We start from the raw sequence: 22500 nt of genomic DNA on the forward strand, positions 1-22500 counted from the left end.
GGATTTCTAGCATACATTTGTCTTCATCAGCCAGGCTCTTTTGGGCTGTGGGGTTGACACTGTGGTCCAGTAATTCCGGTCTGGATGATTGGTGTCTTAAACAGATTAATGTGATTTCCGCATCGATCTTCTCTCTCTGTGCGTGTAATGCTTTTATGGCAGTGTGGTGATGTGAGCAGGATTCATCTTGCATCTGTAAATGATCCGGCAAGACAAGAGTGATAAAAAGCAGAAGCGTGCAGTAAACTGAAGGAGGGGCCGGTAGTGTTTATCAGGCGCTTGGAGAGGATTTCTGAATTTCTTTCCCCTTTTTGGATGTTCTGGTTTGACGGTGTGGTGCTGACGCATGTCTCACTGCTTGTGTGGCCTTTACTTTTGCAAGAATGATAAACAGTTTTGCACACTAGTTTTCACCTTGTTGTTATTTTAAACACAACATATTTCCTTAAGCCAAGACTTTAAAGGCAGTTGTTTTTGGTATTTTCACACTTCAAATGCTGGGTTATTTCAACCTAAATTGGGTAAATATGGACTAACCCAAACATTAGGTTAAATTTGGTCATGTTAATTTAATAAAAAAAATTAACCCAGCAGTTGGGTTAGTCCCTATTGCACCCGCAATTGAGTTGGAATAACCTGACATTAAAGGCAAGTTTCTTTTGGTATGCTCACTCCTAAGAAATGCTGGGTTATTTAAACCTAAATCTGGTAGACTAACCCAAACATTGGGTTAAATTTGGTCCTGTTAATTTAATAAAAAAATTAACCCAGCAGTTGGGTTAGTCGCTATTACATACAGAATTGGGTTAAAATAACCCGGCATTAAAGTCAATTTTTTTGTATTTTCACTAAGAAAGGCTGGATTATTTAAACCTAGATTGGGTAAATATGGACTAACCCAAACATTGGGTTAAATTTAGTCATGTTAATTTAATAAAAAAATGTACCAGCAATTGGGTTAGTCCCTATTAAACCCCCAATTGAGTTGGAATAACCTGGCATTAAAGGCAAGTTTCTTTGGTGTGCTCGCTCCTAAGAAATGCTGGGTTATTCAAACCCAAATGGGGGAAAATATGGACTAACCCAAGCATTGGGTTAAATTTGGTCCTGTTAATTTAATAAAAAAATTGTCTAGCAGTTGGGTTAGTCCCTATTACTCCCAATATAATTAACCCACAATTAAATGCATATTTTTGGTTGTTTTCATTCTATGATATGCTGGGTTATTTAAACCCAAATTGGGTAAAATGTAGAGTAACCCAAAAATTAGTTTAAATTTGGTCCTATTAATTTAATAAAAATAACCCAGCAGTTGGGTTAGTCCCTATTACATGAAGAATTGGGTTGAAATAACCCGGCATTAAAGTCAATTTTTTTGTATTTTCACTAAGAAAGGCTGGATTATTTAAACCTAGATTGGGTAAATATGAATTAACCCAAACATTGGGTTAAATTTGGTCATGTTAATTTAATAAAAAAATATAACCCAGCAGTTGGGTTAGTCCCTATTACATACAGAATTGAGTTGGTATAACCTGACATTAAAGGCAAGTTTCTTTTGGTATGCTCACTCCTAAGAAATGCTGGGTTATTTAAACCTAAATTGGGTGGACTAACCCAAACATTGGGTTAAATTTGGTCCTGTTAATTTAATAAAAAAAATTACCTATCAGTTGGGTTAGTCCCTATTACTCCCAATATTGTGTTGAATTAACCCACAATTAAAGGCATATTTTTTTGGATGTTTTAATTCTAAGAAATGCTGGGTTATTCAAAACTCAAATTGGGTAAAATGTAGAGTAACTCAAACATTAAGTTAAATTTGGTCATATTAATTTAATCAAACAAATAACCCAGCTGTTGGGTTAGTCCCTATTACATGAAGAATTGGGTTGAAATAACCCGGCATTAAAGGCATTTATTTTTGTATTTTCACTAAGAAAGGCTGGATTATATAAACCTAAATTGGGTAGATATGAACTAACCCAAACATTGGGTTAAATTTGGTCATGTTAGTTTAATAAATAAAAAATTAACCCATCAGTTGGGTTAGTTCCTATCACATCTGGAACTGAGTAGGAACAACCTGACATTAAAGGCAAGTTTTTGGTGTGCTCATTCCTGAGAAATGCTGGGTTATTCAAACCCAAATGGGGGGAAATATGAGCTAATCCAATTATTGGGTTAAATTTGGTCCTGCTAATTTAATAAAAAAATTAGCATTTGGGTTTGTCTCTATTACTTCCCATACTGGGTTGAATTAACCCACAATTAAAGGCATATTTTTTGGGTGTTTTTATTCTAAGAAATGCTGGGTTATTTCAACTCCAATTGGGTGAAATGTAGAGTAACCCAAACAGTAGGTTAAATTTGGTCCTATTAATTTAATAAAAAAATAACCCAGCAGTTGGGTTAGTCACTATTATGAATCCCTATACATGAAGAGTTGGGTTGAAATAGGCCAGTATTAAAGGCTTTTATTGTACTTTTACTTTAAAATGCTGGTTTATTTATACCCAAATTGAGTAAAATATGGATTAACCCAAACATTAGATTTAAATGTGGTCTCATCATTTGATAAAAAAATGAACCCAGCAGTTTGGTTAGTCCCCATTACTCCCTACATTGGCTTGAAATAACCCAACCATAAAGGCAATTTATTTGTACTTACTTTATTAATCAGGGGTTGCTACAGCTGAATGAACCACCAACTTATCCAGCATATGTTTTACACAGTGAATGCCCTCCACCTGCAACCCATCACTGGGAAACACCTATTCACTCTCATTCACACACATACACTACGGACAATTTAGCTTACCCAATTCACCTACATGTATAGTGCATGTGTTTGAACACAGTGAGGACATGCAGACTCCACAGAGAAATGCCAACTGAGGACAGCCAAGACTCGAACCAGCGACTTTCTTGCTGTGAAGCAATCTGTGATATAATAAATAACCTGTATATATATATATATATAAATAACTCTCTGTGTTTCAGGATGTTTTCGTCGGTGAAGCCGTTTGAAGGCCAGCAGTTTTCAGCCCTGAGGAAACAGTGTCAGCAGAACCACACGCTGTTTGAAGACCCAGTTTTTCGTGCGGAGGATCAGTCGCTCTTCCTTCAGGGAAACCGCCTGGGAAAAGTCACCTGGAAGAGGCCGAAGGTACTCCTGCAAACTGTTGCAGATTTACATGCAAATTCTGCCTCCATGCAAATCACGTGAGCCCTGATTTGCATAATGTCGGTGTGTTGTAGCAGTTGGGTTTTGTTGGTAATTGAGCTTAACTTTATATCATTAAATAAATCATTATATTAGAATTATATGTATTTATTAGGCAGCACGATGGTGCAGTGGGTTGCACATTTGCCTTACAGCAAGAAGGTCGCTGGTTCGAGCTTCTGCTGGGTCAGTTGGCATTTCTGTGTGGAGTTTGCATGTTCTCCCCGTGTTGGCGTGGGTTTTCTCCATGTTCTCCCCCACAGTCCAAACACATGCGGTACAGGTGAATTGGGTAAGATAAATTGTTCATAGTGTATGAGTGTGTATGGATGTATACACTAATTAAGAAGCACTTATTATCCCAACTCTTGATAATTAGTGCCCTTTTGCAACCATTGCTCTCCTTTAATCAGCTGAGAGAGGATTTTACGGCTGCTCGGATTAAACGCGTCTCTCCAATAAGCTGTATTTTGTCATCGGTCATATCTGATATCTGTGTTTATGAAAGGTGTGGCTCTATTGACTGCAGATCTTGTGTAACTGGACACCTAGTGTGGCTTAAACATACAAACTCAAGCCCGATAAGTGTGTTTATAGCCAAAACAATAACCCTACGCACAGTTTCCAGCTCCACTCCACTGGAAATGCTTATATTTAGCATATGATTATATTAGTTATTGTTTATAAATGTGTAGCAGAGCTGTGCTTTCCTGAAGCTGTCAGAAACTGGAGTCTTGCTGTGATGAATTAATGTTTTTATACCATATAAACAACACATGGGTGGTTACTGATGGTTATTTTAGGGACAAAAGAATCACCTATGCTGTATTTATTTATTGCATTGATCTATTTTCACTATTATTAAATCAAATTATTTATTTTAACATTTATTTCAGGAGTTTGAATTAGTGATCAATTTTCTGCGTTTAATTCTAAAAAAAAATCAAACCTATTTATTTTATCTTCCTAGACTTAAAATATTGGTCGGTTTTTGTCTATTATTCGATTAAATAAATTTATTTATTTATTTATATATTTATCACCATTCACCAATTTTGTATTTTTTATTTATTAATTGATCTATTGTTTTATATTATTAAATACATAAAATTAGAAGTTAGTGATCAATTTTCTCCATTTAATTAATATATATATATATATATATATATATGTATGTATGTGTATATATATATATATATATATATATATATATATATATATATATATATATATATATATATATATATATATATGGTGTATATATATATATATATGTATATACACACACAGCAGTTCTGTCTGGTTCTCAAATCTGATTGGCTGACAGTCGTGCGATATTCTGCAATATCAGAACTCCTACAGCCTCTTTACCCTTTGTGTATTACTCCGCCCACAAAAAGCCAGCAAAAAGCAGATAACACACAAGTTTTTGTATGAGACATCTAAAGTTTAAAAGATGCTTGCTCAGCTGTTTAACTGTCAGCTTATGATTTGAATCCGGAAGAAAGTAGTTCCTCATACAAAAGGGTTTTTGAGATTCTCCATGTTTCATTTTGTTTTTATATACACAATTATGCCGTCAAACTGTTGTATAAACGCAATATCACACTCGTAGCAGTGCGATATGGCTGTATATTGGCACTGGTGGGGGCACTAAGGCACGCCTCCCACCAGTGCCTATATACAACCATATCGCACTGCTACTGGTGTGTTATTGCTCATATATGTATATATATGTATGTATATATATATATATATATATATATATATATATATATATATATATATATATATATATATATATGTGTGTATATATGTGTGTGTGTGTGTGTATATATGTATTCATACACTAAAAAAATATTTTTTTTTTGTCTATTATGCTATTAAATAAATATAGCTGTTTATTTTTAGATGAATTTAGTACATTTGAAATACAAATTACAAATTACATTTAAATATTCAATAAATCTAACTATTTAAAAAAAAAGATGAATACATGTAAAATATTGGTCTTTGTCTTTTTTTGTTATTATATAAATATAATTATTTTTAGATTAATAAATTTGATGTGCTGATTTATTTTGTTAAGTTTTATTATTTATTTTTTATTAGTATTTTAAAATTTGATTTATATAAATAAACACACACATTATTTTATATGTATTTTATAGATTAATAATTTGGATTCATGTCTTTTCATTTTATTATTATTTAATAATTAATTCATTTGCTATTTAATATAATTATTTAATATTTATATTCAGATTATTATGTTGCTAAATATGATATACTAATTTATTTGATCAATTTAATGATTAAATAATTACTTATAGATTAATTTGATATTTCAAATGCTGATCTATTTTCTCCGTTTATACATCCAATAAGTCAAACTATATAAAAATGGATTGATGTAAAATATTTATCTTTTTTGTTATAAATAAATATAATTATTATTAGGCTAATAAATTAAACGTTTTCTTCATTTTAATTATTCAGCAAATCAAAGTATTTTTTTTTAGATTTATATAAATCATCCTCTGCTTTGGTTACAAATAAATGGAAGTATTTTTTGATTAATATTCTAAAATGTATTATACTGATTTATTTTCTCAGTTTCATTATTCAATAAATCAAACTATTTTAAAACGAGATGCCAACATTTAAAATATAGGACTGTTTAATGCCTTTTTATTACCAAATCAATCAATGCATTTAATTTTAGCTTAATTTCATAAATCGATCTCTGTTGTAATAATAATAGTAATAATAATAATTATTATTATTATTGGTATTATTATTATTATTATTATTGTCATTATTATTATAATCATTGTCAATATTATTATTATTATTATTATCATCATCATCATCATCATCACCATAATCATTATTATTATTATTATTACTTTCATAATCACTATTATTATTATTATTATTATTATTAATATTATCATAATCATCATCATCATCACTAATATTATTATTATTAATATTATTATTATTATTATTATTAGCATCATCATCATCATTATTATTATTATTATTATTATTAATATTATTATCCTTTTAATTAATATTATTATTATTATTATTATCATCATCATTATAATTGTTATCATTATTATTATTAATATTATCCTCATTATTATTATTATCATTATTAATATTATTCTTTTAATTATTATTATTATTATTATCATCATCATCATTATTATTATTATTATTATTATAATAATAATTATTATTATTATTACTATTATTATCATCATCATTATTATTAATTTTATCCTCGTTATTATTACTATTATTATTATTATTAATATTATTATTTTCATCATCATCATCATCATTATTATTATTATTATTATTATTATTATTATTAATATTATTATTATCATCATTATCATCATCATCATCATCATTATTATTATTATTATTATTATTATTATCCTCATTATTATTAATATTATTATCATTATTATGTTTATTATGTTTAATATTATGTTTAATATTTTATTTTATTACATTTCACTACAGTTATTTATAGTAGTTACGTTATCAACATTGTAAGAGTACTGCTTCCAAAGTTTGCAGCATTATAAATTTAAGCACTGGCATTGCAGTCTCTGTACTAGCACAAAAACAAGCCTCGTTAAAAACAGAACCCGGTCCATTAAAGGCTCTGGGAAAGTCTTTTTGCCAATCCATTTACTAACTGGTTAAATATGCATGAGGCTTGAATAAATCCCTGAATGGATTGCTACTGTCAGACGAGCTTAAAGCTAACATTTCCGTGTTTGCTCAGTGATCTGATCTGTAGATTTGACTTTGTTTCAAATCAGATTTATCATTTATTTTTCTATCCATTGTTCACACCATGTTACTTACATTGCCAGGTCATTGATTTGCATGTAAACTTGCACAACAGGTTGTTTCAATGAGATGATCTGTATTAGTAATCAGCATATTAGCAGTATTGAGGGTAATGCATTACAAGTAGCATTAGTTTAGCAATGCATTAGTTTGTTTTTCAAAAAAGCACTATTAATGTGCATGCCCTGCACACATGCCAGAAACACAAACATTAGCTAAGAGCTGGTGATTCTAGCCTCAGCAAACCGCTTTACAGGTCATACAGAGCGGTGTGTTTGTGTTTAGGGAGTGTGGATTGAGACGCTCCCTGTCCGTCGTGAGTTTCTGTGTTTTGTTCAGGCATGTTGGAGCAATGTTGTCGAACAAGTGTAAAGTGATCATCATCCAGCCTCCACAATCCTCCTGTGTTCTGAACTGAGGGTTTCTATTGTGTGCTGAAGCAGGACTCTGTTGTGTTCATTCAGAAAAAAAACAGATCCCGGCTCGCGGAAATCACATGAAGCAGATCTTCCTTACTGATGTTTTACTTCAGCTCATGTGATATTGTGTTGAGTGTAGTTGGGCAGGGAGAAAAAATGTTTTATGGGGATTCATTCATTCATTCATTTCTTGTCGGCTTAGTCCGTTTATTAATCAGGGGTCACCACAGCAGAATGAACCGCTAACTTCCAGCATATTTTTTACGCAGCGGATGTCCTTCCAGCTGCAACCCATCACTAGGAAACACCCATACATACCCAGCGTTTTATGGGGATTCATTTAATTGAATGTTTATCGATAATTTTCTTATAAAATGAAATTGATGAAATAAGTCATTTAGAATTTAATTTAATTGTGATAAAATATTTAGTTTATAAAAATTTTATGTGATAAATTTAAATTTATTCTTTTTTTGTTTAATCTAATACTTTAAATTAAAAATTAAATAAACAGTTTTAGTTTGAATTTAATACATTTTTAATTTAATTTAAATATTTAATTTGAATTAATAACATTTTTATTTAAAAAATATTTTTGTAAATAATAAAAAAATTATTTTAGATTCATTTTAATAAAGTTATTTAACTTTTTATTTAAATTAAATATATATTTAATTTATTAAATGTTTTATGTAATCTAATTTAATTAGATTTTAAATAAATGTATTTAATGCGATTTTATTTAGTAAGTGTAAGTCAGTAAAATTGGGCAATATTTTTATTTAGTTTTTCATATTAACATGGATCAATATAGACATGGTAATGTCATTGATTTTGTTATGAAAATTAAGGTGTTTAATATTTTAATAAAATATACGAGTTTACTGTTAAACATATCATTATTATTATTATTAATAATAATAATAATAATAACAATAATAATAACAATATAATAGTAACAAAAATAATAAAAATAAATATTGTTTTTTTTATTATTGTTATAATTATATTACTATATTAATAATCATAATAATAGTAATAATAATATAGTAGTATAATAATTAAATAATAATATAGTAATATAATATAATAATAATAATAATAATAATAATATAGTAATATGATAATAATAATAATAATAATTATTATTATTATTATTATTATTATTATTATTATTATTATTATATTGTTAGCTCAAAAGTAATTTATTTTAAACTCAATGTTTTCAAATTAAATTTATATTTATTATTTTTTGTATTTAATATAAATTATAAAGTTTTTTTCCCCGCATAAAATAATGCTAATTTAATTTACATTACATGTTAAAATGATTAAATTATAATTAATTGTAATTTACATACCAATAATTATTTATAATTACCTGTACAATAATTACCCAAGAAAACGATAATAATTCATAATTAGTATTTAGTATAGAGCAAAAGACACAGCCATGCTTTGAACCTGCAACTTGCATTACTTTGGAGAAATGATGCCTCTCTCACACGATCAAAACTGATCCTCCAGAATGCATCTTACAATATAAAAACAGCATTTATGTATTTTAAAAATGTGTGATCTCACAACTGTTAGTGGCTGTGTAGCACAGACTCATGGGATTGTGTTTGTCTGCGTGTGTCAGGATCTGTGTGAAGACCCTCATCTGTTTGTGAACGGCATCAGTGCCCATGATCTGAACCAGGGGCAGCTGGGAAACTGCTGGTTCGTGGCCGCCTGCTCCAGTCTGGCCTCCAGAGAAGCCCTATGGCAGAAGGTGAGCTGAACACACACACACACACACACACACACACACACACACACACACACACACACACATAGTTCAAAAATACATCTGGGTTAACCTTTGTCGATTGTTCAAATTGACTACCATTCTGTTTAATTGGTGGCTGTTTTTGCCCCCATTGACTTCCATTATGAAGACATTCATTTGATTGTAAAGCCATGACAGTATATAATCATGCATTCTTGGTTGTTGGTGGTTTTCCCTGTTGGGAAGAGGTACATTTGTCATTTTCACTGTTGATCATCAGTTGGCAGCATTAACCCTTTAGATAGGCCTGTGCTAAACACTGTGTGGCTTTTATGTGGAGTTGTAGAGAGTAAAATAGTAAGCACAGTAGTATTTACACACACACACACACGATAATCTGCTGTGTTCTCAGTGCTGAGCTGCTTATTTAGATTTCTCAGACATATCAAGAAAAGTGTGTAAAGACCTCTTTCTCACACAGGCGTGTAAATATTTTCAACACATTGTCCCAAAATATATGTCAAAATAAGATTTATCCCCAAAAATCATTCCATTTGCTGAAACAGAGAAAGTTGTGGACAAATTAAGGCTCAAAGTCAGCCCAGAGTGGATAAAACCATCCTCAACAGCACACAAGGGTTACAGGGACAGCTCACACAGCAATTAAAGTGCTCACCATATACTCACAGTCAAGCAGTTCTAACTAGTGATGATAGTTGATGATGATCTTCCATGGCCAACTTACAATGTTTTACTAGCAAACTGGCTGATTCAATACTGATATTTATTTAATATATATATTTTATTCATTTACTTCACTTTAATTTACTTTACCTGCTTACTTAAATTTACTTTGCTTGCTTGCTTTACTGGCTTGCTTTTTAAGTTTGCATTTATTTGCATTACCTTACTTTACTTACTTACTTGGTTTACTTACTGTTTACTTGCTTACTTTACCTACTTTACCTTACTTAGTTTACTTGCCTTAGTGACTTTACCCTATCTTACTTACTTTACTTTACTTGGTTTACCTACTGTACTTTACCTAACTTAATTTACCTTACCTGCTTTACCTTACTTTAATTTGCATTACTTTACCTTATTTACTGTACTTACTTTACCTTACTTACTTGGTTTACTTGCTGTTTACTTACTTGCTTATTTTACTTTACCTACTTTACCTTTACTTACCTTAATTACTTTACCCTCTCTTACTTACTTTACTAACTTTACCTTCCTTATTTAGTTTACTTACTTTACCTTATCTTACTTATTTTACTTTGTCTTACTTACTTAGTTTACTTTCTTTAGCTTATCTTACTTGCTTTACTTACTTTACTTTAACATATCCTTACTTCGCTTGCTTGCTAACTTACTTTAATTTACTGTGCTTGCTTGCTTTACTTGCTTGCTTATTTACTTTACTTTGCTTTTCTTTGCTTTACCTTACCTCCTTCCTTTACCTTGTTTACTTTACCTTACCTACTTTACTTTACCTTACTTGGTTTACTTACCTCACTTACTTTACCTTATCTTACTTTACTTACTTTACCCAACTTACTTAGTTTACTTGCTTTACTTTATGTAACTTTCTTTACCTTACTTTACTTTACTTACTTTACCTTACTTACTTAATTTACTTAGTTTACTTACTTTACCATATCTTATTTACTTTACTTATTTCACCTAACTTTACCTTATCTTACTTGGTTTACTTTACCTTATCTTACTTTACTTACTTTACTTTACTTGCTTTACCTTATTGTATGTTACCTTACTTTGCTTGTTTGATAACTTCCTTTCCTTTGCTTGCTTGCCTTACTTGCTTGCCTATTTACTTTGCTTTTCTTTGGTTTACCTTAATTTACTTTACCTTACTTTACCTTACTTAGTTTACTTACTTTACCTTACCTTACCTTACCTTGCTTTACTTTACCTTACTTTACTTAGTTTACTTCAAAAACATCCAAAAAATCCAATAATATCTGGATGCAGCCTAAATGATGCAAGCTGAGATTGCATCACTCAGCGATGCAATGTCAGACACGGTGCACTCAATGGAGTGAGTGACATCACTGTGACGGGTGGGGTTAGGTGAGCACATTAAAAAGCATTGGATGCAGCTCAGATTGCACTGCACCAGGTCTGCATCCAGACCCCTCTCAAAAAATAAGCAATTTTTGTAAAAGTTTATCTTTAGTGTAAATTAAAAGAAAAAAAAAAGTTTTTTTTAATGAAAATGCAAGAATCCTTAGTGTTATTGTAATTCTTAATTTAATTCAATTTTTTTATTTGTTTTCTATTTTATTTAATTTAATACTGATTATCCACATTTACTGTGAGACTTTTAAAGTACTGAATTTTCTCCTTCAAGTTGCTCTGTAATCTCAGATTTCAGCCTCCCACCTGGACCTCCTTATCATTAATCTAGTTAATGAATAGGTTAAATGTCCATGAAAAGTTAACCTTCCCCCTAGAGTAAACGAGTGAATAAACCAGTCGATACAGTAGTCAGCGTACTGATGGTGAAGCATACTCAGAGCTCAGGCTTCATTATTTCTGTCTGGAAAGCATCACCTCTCCTATTAAAGAGAGGAAAGTCGCCTGTTTTGTGTGTCCTCACATTACTGGAGAAACCCGCTGTAATATCATTAACATTAACAGTGGTTGTGTCTTCTCTGCCCACTGTGTGTCGCCACTGTCTTCATCTGCACACACTGGGATTATTCAACGTAATGAGCTGTAATGAGCAGCTCTGTGTGTGTTTGTGTCATTTGAACAGCCTGAAAATTGAATTCAAGTTTATTTGTTCACAATAATTATCATTTCAAAGCAACTTTACAACAGGATTTACAAAATGCATAGTAGTTTTTACCAGAAAGTGGCATTTGCACTTACGTTTTATCAGTTTTAACAAAGATTTAGCCTTAGACTGTTTTATATTATTAAAAAAAACAATCGATTAACAGCATCAAGGTGTATTTCTAATAATCATGCAAATAGAGTAATAAATAGAGTAATAATAATGATAATAATTTTTCTCTTTACAAATATTCATGTCTCCAGTCCAAATGAAAAATGAGTCCTCTGAACAGCCTGTCACTGCATGACTTTCAGAATCTTTTTTTTATTTTTAATTGAGGGGAGAACGGAAGTTACTATATTTGGGCCTAATGATTTGTTTAATTGTATGACCCAGGTTAGGCAACTTGGAGGAGTTCAGATCCCCCCAGGTACGCAACCTGGGAGTAACATTAGATCAGAACTTAAAATTTAATAAACAAATTTCAAATGTGGTTGGAAATGGCGTTTAGCTACTTCGGAAATTGGTCTCGTTTATAATCCTGTGTAGTGTGGTCAACTGTGGTAGCATCTTTTAACTAGGTGGAATTATTTAAAGGGTCTATTACTTTCTTGTTTTAGGCATTGAAACGGTTTGGTTTGGTTTCAATGCCTAAGGAAAATAACTATAGTAAAAAAACTTACAAAAAAAAATGTTTTTTACATCTTTTATGCTCTTTTTTTATTTTTTTATTTTTTATTTTTTTATTTTTTTACATCGTGTGTCTATTGTTGTTTTGTTTATCAGGCCCATACTGCTCGTTTTGTATTTTCTCAGTAAAGCACTTTGTGTGGCCTTGTGGCAGTTGAAAACGTACATATAAAATGATTTTGATTGTTGTTTTTGTATTTTTTATATGTTTAAGTTTTAAAATTAAACATTGAAATGTAACATTTTTATATGAATTTAATTTTTATAGTTAACTAAAATATAATACGTCACGTTATTTTAATATAAGTAATTAACATTATTATTGGTGTTTTTATTACTTGTATGCTTTTGTAAATTACACAATTAAACTGACATTTGTTTGTATTATTTATTTTACAATAATACAGCTTCAACTAGCAAATGCATAATAATAAATTTCTAAACACTCTATACACACACACAAACACACACACAAATCCAAACACACTCACACATGTGTGTGTATGTATATACATATACATATGTATGTATATATGTATACATATGTATGTATATATGTAAATATATATGTGTGTATACACACACACACACACACACACACACATTAATTTATTTATGTATATATAATGCAATAGTTAAAGATGAACTATGATTAATTAATGATTAATTAATGCTTTACAAGATTGTTCATACTAAGTTAATGTTAGTAAATACAACTAACCAATGGACTGTTATTCTAAAGTATCACTGGAATATTAATGATAGGGGAAAACTCGGTATGCATCTCATTATGTGAGGTGTTTCTGTGTCCCGCGAGGATCTTTAATGAGTGATACGGACTGCCCGTGTATGACGGAAGTGTTTTATTTCCACGCGCTGGGATGTGGAAATGTGCAATACATGGCAACAAACAGAAGAGCCTCACGGGATGCCATGTTTGTCCGTGACGGTGCATCGTGTGTGGACACAAATGAAGAAAATGAAAACCCCAAGTCCCCAATTAGTTATGAAGGAAAAAAAGTGTCATCTGTAATGGAAACATGTTCTAATAATGCTTCATTTGCTCCGTAAGAACATCCCAGAGCTGCGTTCAGGAGATAACAGTGAACTGAAAACAACACTGTCTGTAATCACACAAACTACCACACAGAAATTCAGAATATTAATAAATAAAAAAATGTTTTTGCTTATAGTTAAAACAGTATGTAAATTATTGCAAATATTAAAAAACGTTTTATGTTCTTTGGAATCAATCAAATTAAATTGACACATTTTTCAACATATTAATGCAAACAAAATCTAATATTTTAAAAAGAAAGCTATGGCTTTTAAATAGTTTTTAATTAGTTTTATTTGATTTAATTTATTTGTGATCACATTATTTTAATTTAATTTTAATATATATATATATATATATATATATATATATATATATATATATATATATATATATATATATATATATATATATATATAAACTAATAAATTATGATAATTCAATTTAAATACATTTTTAAATAAAATTTTGGGAAAGTGTAATAAAACATGTCTAATAACCTGAAATTAAAATAAAATTCTAAATATTAATAAACACAAAACTATTTAATTTAGTTATAATATAAAGACTGTATAAATTATTGCAAATAATATTTAAAAACAAATTGTAGCAGCAATGTTATTGGTTACTGACACCAAATCCATAAATCAAAAAAATTGCTTTAATTAATAAAATTAAAATAATAACATAACATATTGCAATTTAATTAAATAAAAATACTACTCATAATAACATTATTATTATTATTGTTGTTGTTATTATTATTATTATTATTAATAATAATAATAATAATAACAACAACAACAACAATAAAATGCTTTCCTAAACCCAAAGCACACAAAAAGCATTTTATATATATATATATATATATATATATATATATATATATATATATATATATATATATATATATATATATATATATATATACTTATAATATAATTATAATATAATAATTATAATTATATATATTATATATATACATACATACATACATACATACATACATACATACATACAGTTGAAGTCAGAATTATTAGCCCCCCGGAATCTGAAATATTGGCCCCCTGTTTATTTTTTCCCCCCAATTTGTATTTAACAGTAAGAAGATTTTCTTAGCACATTTCTAAACATTATAGTTTTAATAACTCATCTCTAATAGCTGATTTATTTTATCTTTGTAATGATGACAGTAAATAATATTTGACTAAATATTTTCCAAGACACTTCTATACAGCTTAAAGTGACATTTAAAGGCTTAACTAGGTTAATAAGGTTAACTAGGCAGGTTAGGGTAATTAGGCAAGTTATTGTATAATGATGGTTTGTTCTGTAGATTATTGGAAACAAATATTGCTTAAAGGGGCTAATAATTTTGACCTTTTTTTTTTTTTTTATTAAAACTGCTTTTATTCTAGCCAAAATAAAACAAATAAGACTTTCTCCAGAAGAAAAAAATATTATCAGACATACTGTGTTAAATTTCCTTGCTCTGTTAAATATTATTTGGGAAATATTTAAAAAAGAAAAGAAATTTCAAAGGGGGGCTAATAATTCAATTCAAATCAGCTTTATTTGTATAGCACTTTTACAATGTAGATTAAGTGTCAAAGCAGCTTTACATAAATGGTCATAGTAACTGGCCATAGTAATAATTCTGACTCTAACTGTGTGTGTGTGTGTGTGTGTGTGTGTGTGTCTATATATATATATATATATATATATATATATATATATATATATATATATATATATATATATATATATATATATATAATTTTTTTTACTATGTATATATAATTTAAAATATAAAAAAACTAATTTTAAATTTTCACTACTTTTGATTTCAGAAAGAATAAAACTTTCAAATCGAGCTGCAATGTTAATATAGATTTTTCTTAGATTCATATTTTTCATAAATCTATACTGAAATTAAAACACATGGCATCCTGTCACGCTCTTCTGTTAATTTTCCACATATTGCACACTTCCAACCATCCCTACGTGTGGAAATAAAACACTTCTGTCATAAGTCAGCCGTCCGTGACGCTCATTACAGATCCTAACGGGACACAAACACCTCACACACTGAGATATCTTCTGTCTGCCTCTGCTAGAAGTGATGTTTCCTCCTGAGGGCTCATTATTGTCTGCTGATGTTTGCTTCAGTCCCCCTGCAGACCCCCGTCAGACACACACGTCTGGACACACATTCAGGTGTAGTGAGCTCACTACCTAGGTGGCGTTTAAAGGAAGACAGTCATCTTAAACTGCTCTTCCAGACCTCATTATGACCATCTTCAGCATTATATATTTAGCATTATCTATGTAATTTAATTGAGTCGACAATCTCAGAATGCATTATAGTGAGATTTTTTTTTTGTTTTGCTTTGTGTTTTTTTTTAGCTTGATGCCTTTTTTAGTATAGTGGTATTTAATTTAAATTAACTTTTTAATTTAATTAAATTTGATTTATCTTTATTTTATTAAATCTAATTGAGCTGTTCTATTTAATTTAATATATTATATTTTTATGTTTTTATCTTTGATTTTATGAAATAAAAATAATTTAGCTTTATTCTATTTCATTTGATTTATTACATATTTTATTTCATTTATCTTTGTTTTATTAAATTTATTTCAGTTTGTTTTATTTAATTTAATATATTTTTACTTTATCTTTATTTTATTTAATGTAAATTAACTTTATTCTATTTATTTTGAATTAATATGTTTTATTTAATTTATCTTTATTTCTTTAAATTTAATTTAACTTTGTTCTATTTAATTTAATTTATTTTAAATTGATTTTTTTTATTAAATTAAATTTAACTTTGTTCTATTTCATATAATAATTTTTTGTATTTATCTATTTTATTTTATTACATTTAATTTAACTTTGTTCTTTTTAATGCAATTTAATATATTTTTATTTTTTATCTTCATTTTATTTTATTTTATTTTATGCATTTTAACTTTATTCAAATTAATTTAAATTATCATATATTTTACTTAATTTATGTTTATTTTATTACATTTAATTTAACCTTGTTCTATTTCATTTAATTTAATATATCTTTATTTTATTTAACTTTTTTATTGTATGTTTTGTTTGTTTGATTGTTATTAATATTTTTAAAGTAACTTTTCCTTTTTATGTAATTTTAAACTATTCACTTTGTCATAGTCATTGTATTATCTTTATAATTTTCTAAATATTACCACATATTAAACCTTATTAATAAGAAATACTAATATAATTTAACATGCAGTAATATTACAAAAATATAAAGATATTACAATGTTAATTCATGTGTTTAATAATAATTTGCATTAACATTTTGAACTAGTTTTTATTTTAGTTTTTTATATTATATTAAAATATGAAATATTAATTCACATATTCTACTTTTTCATTAATTTTTATTTCACTTTAATTTTAGTTTGTCAATTAAATATAAATTTAAAAAATTTAATTAACAATATTTTTTATTATTCACTATTTAAAATTAGCTTTCAGTGTATTTTTATGCTTCATCATTGTCCCAGTAACATTTTAACTTTTTAAATAAATAATAAAAATAAAAGATCAGGATTTAATTATCTTGCTAGATTCACAATTTATTTATGTTATTTCATACTACAAAAAAAAGTTACAAGTATTAACACATGGGAAATAATTCCTACACATTTGCATATGCAGATATTTGTATTTAAATACCAGCAGGATTTTGCATTTACTAATTGCTTATTGGCGACAGAGTGGCTCAGTGGTTAGCACTGTCGCCTCACAGCAAGAAGGTTGCTGGTTCAAGTCCCAGCTGGGTCCGTTGACGTTTCTGTGTGGAGTTTGCATGTTCTCCCTGTGTTGGTGTGGGTTTCCTCCGGGTGCTCCGGTTTCTCCCACAGTCCAAACACATGCGCTATAGAGGAACTGAATAAACTAAATTGGCCTTAGTGTATGTGTGTGAATGAGAGTATACTGGTGTTTCCCAGGACTGGGTTGCAACTGAATGGGTATCCGCTCTGTAAAACATATGCTGGATGATTTAGCGGTTCATTCTGCTGTGGCGACCCCTGACGAATAAAAGGACTAAGCCTTATGAATGCCTATTTAACGTGTCGTAAGGCACAGAGATCTCCATTTCTGTGAAAGTTGTTCATGTGAATCGGTTACTAGTTCAAACTAAATGATTCTTTATCGACTCCCTGAATCGTTTGTTCAGTTCAGAAGTCACCGGATGTGAAACAGCAGCTCTTGATGACGTAACAGAAATAATGAATTGGCTTTTTAAAGCATTTCGGACGTCCCAGAACTAATGCCGTTCGCCTGAAGGCAGGACTTTTTAATTGATTCCCGATTCTGATTCGCTCGTGTCAGCCGGATACCAAACTCAGAGGCCATCACTATTGACCCAATAACAACACTACAGTCACTTACAGAAACACAGTGGCTGACCTGAAACACTTTATTTTTCTGCCGCTATGCTTAATAATAGCCATAGATTACGAACAACACACAACAGACAACAATATTAGTGTAAGTTAACAGTCGTCCAATTGAAAAAATGAAAACATGAGGAAACTACACGGTCCTTGAACAAAAGGAATAGTAAATACAGTGTATAATTCTTGGGTCTAATTGGAAATTCGAGCCAAAAAAAAGGAGTTCATCAAAGCAATGTTTAGTACCAATTTAAAGGATAATTATATGTATATGTATATGTGTGTATATATATATATATATATATATATATATATATATATATATATATATATATATATATATATATATATATATATATATATATATATATATATATATATAGCTAGATAAGGTTTGCTTTTTACCTTTATTACATAGGACAGTAGAGATAAACAGGAATATATGGGGAGCAGAGAGAGAGAGGGGAAGGATAGGCAGAAGACCTTGAGCCGGGAATCAAACTCGGGTCACCATGAGCACCTTGGTGCTATATGTCCGCGCACTTAACCACTAGGCTATTGGCGCAGACTAAAGGATAGTTTTTAATACTTTTAGAACATGTCTCATTAATAAAAAACCGAATGATTTCACTATTAATACTACACTCTAAAAATGGTAGGTGGTTGTTACACAACATTGGATCAAATATGGACAAACCCAGCCATTGGGTTAAAAAGTGTCATTCAATTTTCATTGAAATAATTAGTTGAGCTGCAACCCAGCATTTTTTAGTGTGTATGATTACAGAACCCATCCGCTAAAATTAAATCCACATACATAAAAGGTGCCATGCTTCCTTTTTTTAAAATTGTATGTTTTCGTACCACTGAACTCGTGTAACAGTAGTTTATAGAAATAAAACTAGGTATATAAACATTTGTCACAAGGAAGCACTAAATATTATATAATATATAATTTTATGATGGTCTCCTCCACATGCAGTTTGATAGAGCGCTTGGACCCAGAAGCCACTTTGTGTGACGTCACTGAAATTGGGTCGTAGGATATGCTGCGCAAAGATTAATGCTGATTAGTTGCACCCGAAATAAAAAATATTATATGTGTGTGTGTGTGTGTGTGTGTCAATGAAATATGTATTATGTATAGGTGATACACACATACAAAAAAAGCTAAGCAATATATAGAACAATTTTATTAGATAGATCTTAATTTTTTGCAATATGGTAGTGATTTGGCTGCTTTGGCTTTTTCAGGGTTAATTATTATGATCTCCTGATTGCAGCAGAGAAATACTGGAAAATCTCTGTAGACTGATGGCATTTCATGCCGTTCAGCCTTATAATCTCAAGATGCAAGCAAAGTCACCTGTTTTGTCATCACTTCACTAATACCGCTAGAGCAGGGGTGGCCAATCCTGTTCCTGGAGATCTACCTTCCTGCAGATTTCAGTAGCAACCCTTATCAAACACACCTGTCTGTAATTATCAAGTGGATTTCAGGTCCTAATTAATTGGTTCAGGTGGGTTTGATCAGGGTTGGAGCTAAACTGTACTGGAAGGTAGATCTCCAGGAACAGGATTGAGCACCCCTGCTCTAGAGAATCACTCAAGAACGGCGGCAGCTAGCTCTCTGCAACCCTCACATGGTCGCCCACTGAAGCTAAGCACCCGGTCAGTGCCTGGATGGGAGACCACATGGGAAAGCTAGGTTGCTGTTGGAAGTGGTGTTAGTGAGGCCAGCAGGGGGCGCTCAATCTGTTGTCTGTGTGTGTCCTAATGCCCCAGTATAGTGACGGGCACTCTATACTGCTCGGTGAGCGCCGTCTTTCGGACGAGACGTTAAAGTGAGGTCCCGACTCTCTGTGTTCGTAAAAAATCCAATGGCCAAATTTGCCCACTGGCCTCTGTCCATCATGGCCTCCTAACCCTCCCCATATCATAATTGGCTTCATCACTCTGTCTCCTCTCCACCAATCAGCTGGTGTGTGGTGTGCGATCTGCTGCAATATGGCTGCCTTCACGTCATCCAGGTTGCTGCACACTGGTGGTGGATGAGGAGATCCCCCCCCCATTGTGTAAGGCGCTTTGAGTGTCCAGAAAAGCGCTATATAAATGTAAGGAATTATTATTATTATTATTATCATTAATAAATACTAGCTCTAAAGTGACGTTAGTAAATGAGCAACAGTTTCTTACGTCAACAACAGATGTGCATGAATGGCGGAAGAAAGTAGTTCCTCGTACAAAAGGGCTTTGAGACTCTTTGTGTTTGATTTTATTTTGTTATACACACGATTATGCCAACGCAATCTCACAGCAATTCGTAACTTTTTGATTAAGTGGCTAATTTGTATGATCTAATTCATACAATTTAAAAATTTTTCCTGTTTAAAATCGTAACTGAACTCTTACGAATTACCCACTAAACTCACGAAACGTAAAATACTTGCGTTTCCTCGGGAGATCAGACTGAATATGCCGTCGAAGAATTGTTGTATAAAAGCAATATCACACTCGTAGCAGTGCAATATGGCTGTATATCATCATTGGTGGGACACAAAGACCAACGCATGCCCCCCACCAGTGCCGACATACAGCCACAACGCACTGGTACTCGTGTGATATTGCTTGTATATACAGTTGAAGTCAGAATTATTAGCCTCCCTGAATTATCATCACCCCTGATTATTTTTTTCCCCAATTTCTGTTTAATGGAGGGAAGATTGTTTCAACACATTTATAAGCATAATAGTTTTAGAAACCTATTTCTAATAACTGATTTATTTTATCTTTGTCATGATGACAGTAAATAATATTTGACTAGATATTTTTCAAGGCACTTCTATACAGCTTAAAGTGACATTTAAAGGCGTAACTAGGTTAATTAGGTTAACTAGACAGGTTAGGGTAATTAGGCAAGTTATTGTATAACGATGGTTTGTTCTGTAGACTATCGAAAAAAAAAAATTGCTTAAAGAGGCTAATTATATTGACCCAAAAAATTTAAAAACTGCTTTTATTCTAGCCGAAATAAAACAAATAGGACTTTCTCCAGAAGAAACAATATTATCAGACATACTGTGAAAATTTTCTTGCTCTGTTTAACATCATTTGGGAAATATTAAAAAGAGAAAAAAAAATCAAAAGGGGGCTAATAATTCTGACTTCAACTGTATGTGTATCAAAAATACATAATAAATAAATAAATAAATAAATAAATATAATACACGCACATATATAATGTCAAAACAAACTTTTATTTTGGATGTGATTTAATCTTTGCCCAGCACTAGTAAATATATTCAGATGCTTTCCCATTAAAGCCAATCCCACAGGCAGACAAGGCTTTAAAAAGACTTTACATGCTGGCCTACTACAGGACAATAAACCAATCTCGGTAACACTTTACAATAAGGTTCATTAGTTAATGCATTTACTAACATGAACTAATCATAAACAGCACATGTACAGCATTTATTAATCATAATTGAACATTTACTGATGCATTATTAACATCCAAGTCCATGCTTGTTAACATTAGTTGAACTAACAATGAACTACTGTATTTTCATTAACTAACATTGACTAACATTAACAAATACAGTAGTAAATGTATTGTTCATTGTTTGTTCATCTTAGTAAATGCATTAATTAACATTAACTAATGAACCTTATTGTAAAGTGTGACCCAAATCTCTAGATCTAAACAAAGACTACGCATCTGACCTGACAAAAAAGGCGCCTCAGTTTTTGCAGAAGGTCAGAGAGCAGGAGATTTTTTCTTTGGTCGCTCCTTCCTTGAATGCGATCAGAAAATACATGACTTTGCGCACGCGGGCCAGCTCCGCGATCCGCTCCCCGAACTCCTGAATATCCGCCTCCAGGCATTTGATGGGCGAGTCCTCTGGGTCTCCGGCGTTCCTCCAGAACTGTCCGATGGGCTCCAGCAGCTGGCGGGTCATCAGGTGGGTCAGGTCGGGCGTCCAGAGCTGGCAGATGCCGGTGACGGTGAAGCGTCCCGTTCCCTGCAGACTCACGTTCCAGCGGGTGAAGCTCAGATCCTGATCGCTGAAGTCCAGCCGGTAGACGGATTCATGTGGGAGTAGGAGACGCTCCCCGTCCTGCCGTTTCTGACCCTTCTGCTGGAGCGACTGCACACGCAATCGCATCACCTTGATAATAAATCAAGTCAGAAATAGTTAGACTTCATTT

General features: G+C 30.9%; 2 protein-coding genes and 1 long non-coding RNA gene across 7 annotated transcripts in view; 1 reads left to right on the forward strand and 2 right to left on the reverse strand.

Moving 5' to 3' along the window:
* LOC147839635 (uncharacterized) overlaps positions 1-17916 on the reverse strand; it is a 34754-nt gene extending 16838 nt beyond the window's left edge. Inside the window, exon 1 of the long non-coding RNA XR_015514699.1 lies at positions 17750-17916. This is a non-coding gene — a long non-coding RNA (uncharacterized LOC147839635). The remainder of the gene's footprint in view (positions 1-17749) is intronic.
* capn5a (calpain 5a) overlaps positions 1-22500 on the forward strand; it is a 56586-nt gene that overhangs the window by 6437 nt on the left and 27649 nt on the right. For all 5 annotated transcript variants that reach the window (XR_015514361.1, XR_015514362.1, XR_015514363.1 and 2 more), the window contains 2 exon segments: positions 3004-3169; positions 9164-9295. Coding sequence is in view for 1 of the 5 variants with exons in the window: in NM_001080007.1 (NP_001073476.1) it covers positions 3005-3169; positions 9164-9295 (297 nt within the window). In the remaining 4 variants the exon portion in view is untranslated.
* ompa (olfactory marker protein a) overlaps positions 21527-22500 on the reverse strand; it is a 3191-nt gene continuing 2217 nt past the window's right edge. Inside the window, 1 exon segment of the mRNA NM_001025185.1 lies at positions 21527-22460. Coding sequence (NP_001020356.1) covers positions 22032-22460 — 429 coding nt within the window. The 3' untranslated portion in view covers positions 21527-22031.

This window comes from Danio rerio, chromosome 18 (assembly GCF_052040795.2).
Source record: "Danio rerio strain M-AB ecotype USA chromosome 18, GRCz13ab, whole genome shotgun sequence".
NCBI lineage: Eukaryota > Metazoa > Chordata > Actinopteri > Cypriniformes > Danionidae > Danio > Danio rerio.